Here is a 5215-nt window from a genome sequence, read left to right on the forward strand (position 1 = left end):
CTGTCCTTACTATCCATTCTTTTCATCATCCTGCTTGGTTTTGGCATCTCCCATTCATTTTCTTGAGAACTCTTTAATTAGGACAAAAGTGTTTTTTAAAAATTATTCTATTTCTTTATATAATATTGTTATATAAATAAAATTATTTTATGATTAGGACAAAATCGAATACAAAAATAATTATGCTTATATTTGAAATCACATTCCTAGATCTCAAGCATATACCTTCACTTGCCTTGATAAAATACTGTGCTGATTTATCTGAGTATTTGTTCTTAGAGGTCTAGCTGACTTTCTGGAGATTTTGCCGAATTTCATCTGGGCCTACACAGGCCAATTACCAATTCCTTAATACTTACTATGTGTTTTGAGGGGGAATCACAGAAAGAGGAATAAGAATATTCTAGGCCAATATAAAATCTCAAGGAGCCAAAGCAAATTGCAAAGATAGGGGCCTGCTTGAAGAGATTTTCAGTGCATCATTCCAGGCATGTAAATATCTTTTATCCTGTTTGCAGAATGTTTTGGAAATCAAGGCAATTGTACACAAGAAAACTGACATATGATTCAGATGAGGGAGTCCCACTTACATGGAGAAGAAAGCATTTTAAAGGAAAAAGAAGAGACCATCACGAAGTGCAGGTCTACAATGAGATGATCACATTTCCCTGTTCCATATGCAAGCATGAAATTGACCTACCTGGAATATTCCTCCATAAAAAGCAGCATGTAGCTCTGGCTACATTGGGCTTTCAGTGGATGGGTGGGAAGAAACCAGGGCTCTCAGCGATTGCTGATCAGAGGCAGTCCATCATTGCTAAACTATTGTCATCTTTTGCATTTACTGAAAAAATCTTACAGAGCATTAATAATGCTTTTGAGCTCCTTTGCAAGAAACAAATACCAGCATACTATAAAATTATTGATAACATTCCCAAGAGTTCAATATATCCTCAAAAAATCTGTCATCTATTAATTAAAGGAGCAGCCATTTGCGAAGACAGGAATTCTACATGGAGAGCTGACATGAATGATAAATTCACCGTCGTGAATAATTTTGGCAACAAACCCAATGTGTGTTTTTTTGGTTTGTTTGATGGACATCACGGTGCCTCGGCAGCAGACTTGACATCAATGGAACTCCCAGTTTTACTTCTCCACCACCTTTCCAGACTTGATCCTACCTACCAAATGACCCCTGAAGAGCAAAAAGTAATCAATTCTTTTCACACAGTGTTTAGAGAAGACTACAGAGCTATAGAAGATTCCTTCTCCATAAAGAAAAAGACAAAAGCATTGAAAAGTGAGTATGAGAACATACACAAAGCCTTTGCAAAAGCATTTTGGAGAATGGACAGGCTTTTACGTCTTGGAAGGAAAGAAGCGTCCAGGGCTCGATGGAGCGGCTGTTCTGCAGTTACTTGCATATTGGAAGGCAACATTAAAAGTCCCAAAGCTAAGAAGTCTTGGAGAAGATTCAATGACCTTGATGCTTCTTTGGTCCCTTTCCAGGGGATGCCGAAAATAATTTCTGGAGTGCTACATATTGCAAACACTGGTATGTATATTGAATGGTACCAGGTTACACCTTAACATGTTTTATTCCTGGCAGCAAAACCTCTCTTGCTTCCAGAATTATCTAGTGACCTATTATTTAATGACTTACTAGTGCCTAGATATTTCACTGACCAATTTAAGAAACGACCAATAACCACAGTTTAAATGTAGATTTACAGGCACAAAATGAATTGTAATTATGTCTCAAGGAGGCACGTACATGAAATAATGTGACCAAAACATGACGTTTTCTAAATGGGGTAGCAACACAGCTATTGATAAAGGCAAAGCAAATCTATTACATTTGCTCAGATTGGAATGAAACCAAAACATTTCCCACACTTCCCTTTTTCGGGAGAATGGCAAGTTCTTTGAGTGTTGTTAGTATAGCTGCTAAACTGGTCAGTTTTTCTGGTAACTAACATATTTGCAACAGGTCACTCTTGTGCTCACTGGCCAAGTTGCATCGATTTCATCTTAGGAAAAACAATCGTTCATGGTTCAGTTTTATAGGCGTGTATTTCCTTCCCCAAAAATTTTGGCTGGATTCTTTTAATTTTATTTCAAGAAGCAATTCTTTTGACATGCTGTGCTGAAGTTCTAGCTAAGGAGCTTGCCAAAATCGAAAGCCCAGAGGTAAAACAGTTTTAGCCAAGTTAACCCGAGTTCCATGCTCATTTCCATGAGATGCTTAACTAGGGTTCCACCACCACTTTCCTCGGTAGAATTATTATTAATGACAGTGTGCACTTACTGAATATTGCGCACAGAGTAATTTCTCATGTAGTCTTCCAAGAACTCTGATATCTAAAGATATCTAAGTATTGTTTTTAAAAAAATATATTGGACATGTAACGTTGTGTAAGTTTAAGAAGCACAACATGTTAATTTGATACGCTTTTATATTGTAACATGATTGCCATTGTAGCGATAATTACCACTTCTATCACATTACATAATCATCATTTCTTTATAGTGGTTGAAAAAATTAAGTTCTAGTCTCTTAGCAAGCTTGATGATTAAAATATATACATTCTCTCTGTTCCCAATATTGTGCATTAGACCTCTAAGACGTATTTACTGCTTGTTGCAAGTTTGGACCCTTAAACCACATCTGTTCTCCTTCCCAACCCCTGCCGCCATTTCTAAGTGGTGTTGACCCAATTGTCCAGATGAGAAAATAGAAGCTCGGAGGGGTGCAATTATTTGTTCAAGGTGTCAGAGGTAATAGGAATTGGAGCTGGAAATCAAACTGCCTCTGAAGGGGATTGCTTCCAGAGTCTGAGGAGTCTGGGCCTCAGGGAGTGGGACTTTGGCCCACACCAGGGCCAGATATACTCACCAAGACCATTACAATGTCAAGGTCCCTGGAAGCCGGCCTGTTTCTGATCTAACTCTGGTTGTGAGCCCAAAATGAGAACACCAGATTAAGCAATACCATGGAGCCAAGTGCAATGCCAATTTCCTTGGAGCATTTGCCATTTCTCAGGCCCTACCCTGAGGTTCCAAAGTGCTTCAGAGCAGTCCTACTTCATGGATGGAGAGTTTTCAGATTTCAAACTAATCTGGGAACTGACCCATAACCTTGGACTTTGGACCTCTATTAGAAAATATCATTTGATATCATGGTTCCTGGGAAATTAAAGGAAAATATATGAGATACTCAATAAGTAGATACTATCATCAAATGTTCAGTTTACTATGATTCATTACTTCCAAGCCCACTGTTGTTTGGCAGGTTCTAATTTCCAGGTCAAACATTTTTTGGATTTAATTTACAGGCTTACATACATAACTGTGATAAAATGTTTTCATTTGGGCATCCTTCATTCTAATAGAAACAAATAAGTAGGGGGAAAAAAATCCAACTTGTGAAAGGGAGGTCATGATTTATGATACGAAAGTGCTCCTAAAAGAAAGTAATTTAAATGAGTTACAAAAAATAAATGTTCACACAAATTTATCAAGGGCATGTTTTGTATTTTATAAAACAAGACCTATAAAGATAGCAAGGGAATTCATTTTTCTTGTTTGAAATTTGTCAAATACCAGTATCATCACAACTCTGGAATTAAAACCAAGAAAAAAACTCCACCTCACTTTATAATGAAACATGAGTGTGGTGATACAGTCAATGAATAAGTGTTGAATTTGTACATGTGGAAAAAGGTCCTTCCAAACAGACATTCCTGACATTTTGTCCTTAGCACTTCTCATTTATATTGCATTTTATCACTTCTCCTGGTGCTCTCTTATTTTACTTCACTTAATCCTCACAGGATTAAAACTCAAACATATTGATACAGCATACATAATTACACTTTTTTCACAACATCAAATAAACCACAAATTTTTACATTTCTAATTAACCACACTAGTTCCTTATAAACATATGGGATTCTTATTTGATCCCTTAAATCCTTTTCCCCAGCGATTTTATATTTAATAGCTTTATTGAGATACAACTCACAAAGCACACAGTTCATCCAGGTAAAGTCTACAGCTCAATGATTTTTAGTATATTCACTGATACAGCCTTTTCTCCCCATCTTTTTATCTTTGAATCAAGTGTCTTCTTAGAGAACATATAGTTGGATCTTGTTTGTGTTCGTTTACTGTGGTTGCTGTTACAAATTTACCATAGATTTGGTGGCTCACACAAAAGAAATTTATTCTCTTACAGTTCAAGAAGTTCTAAACCAGCATAACTGGCCCAACGTCTTCATGGCAGCACTCCCTCCAGAGGATGTGGGAAAGAATTTGTTCCTCGCTCCTTCCACCTTCTGCTTGGCTGCCAGTATTCCTTGGGTTGTGGCCACATCCCTCTGATCTCAAATGTGCCTCCATGTGCACATTTCCTTCTTCTGTGCCTGTAGCCAAATCTCCCTCTTGTGGTTGAATTTAGAACCCACCCAGACAATCCAGTGTTAAGCATCTCAGGATCATTAATCACATCTTCAAAGTCTTTGTCATATAAGGTAACATTTACAGGCTCCAGAGATTAGGTTCTGATATCTTTGGGGATTTTATTCAGCCAGCCACCATGTTTGCTTGTTTGTTTTTCCATTCTGCCAAACTTTGCCTTTTGATTCAAGTATTTAATTCATTTACATTTAAGGTAATTAACTATAGGGTAGGATATATGTCTGACATTTTGCTGTTTGTTTTCTATATATACATCTTTTGTTTTTCTATTCCTCCGTCACTGCTTTTCTTTTCCTCAACTAAGATTAGTCATCCTTCTTTTAAATTTATTTATTTTTTTATACAGCAGGTTCTTATTAGTCATCCATTTTATACACATCAGTATATACATGTCAATCCCAAGCTCCCAATTCATCACACAAACCCCCCCAACCCCCTGCCGCTTTCCCCCCTTGGTGTCCATATGTTTGTTCTCTGCATCTGTGTCTCAATTTCTGTCCTGCAAACCAGTTCATCTGTACCATTTTTCTAGGTTCCACATAATGCGTTAATATATGATATTTGTTTTTCTCTTTCTGACTTACTTCACTCTGTATGACAGTCTCTAGATCAATCCATGTCTCAACAAATGACTCAGTTTCGTTCCTTTTTTTTTTTTTTTTTTTTCGCGGTATGTGGGCCTCTCACTGTTGTGGCCTCTCCCATTGCGGAGCACAGGCTCTGGACGCGCAGG

At 37.4% G+C, this 5215-nt stretch overlaps 1 protein-coding gene across 1 annotated transcript in view; it reads left to right on the forward strand.

The window, feature by feature from the left end:
• The first annotated feature begins 519 nt into the window (after positions 1-519).
• Positions 520-5215, forward strand: part of PP2D1 (protein phosphatase 2C like domain containing 1) — a 16733-nt gene continuing 12037 nt past the window's right edge. Inside the window, exon 1 of the mRNA XM_007470643.1 lies at positions 520-1558. Coding sequence (XP_007470705.1) covers positions 520-1558 — 1039 coding nt within the window. The remainder of the gene's footprint in view (positions 1559-5215) is intronic.

Source organism: Lipotes vexillifer, unplaced genomic scaffold (assembly GCF_000442215.2).
Source record: "Lipotes vexillifer unplaced genomic scaffold, Lipotes_vexillifer_v1.1 scaffold418, whole genome shotgun sequence".
In the NCBI taxonomy this organism is placed as follows: domain Eukaryota; kingdom Metazoa; phylum Chordata; class Mammalia; order Artiodactyla; family Lipotidae; genus Lipotes; species Lipotes vexillifer.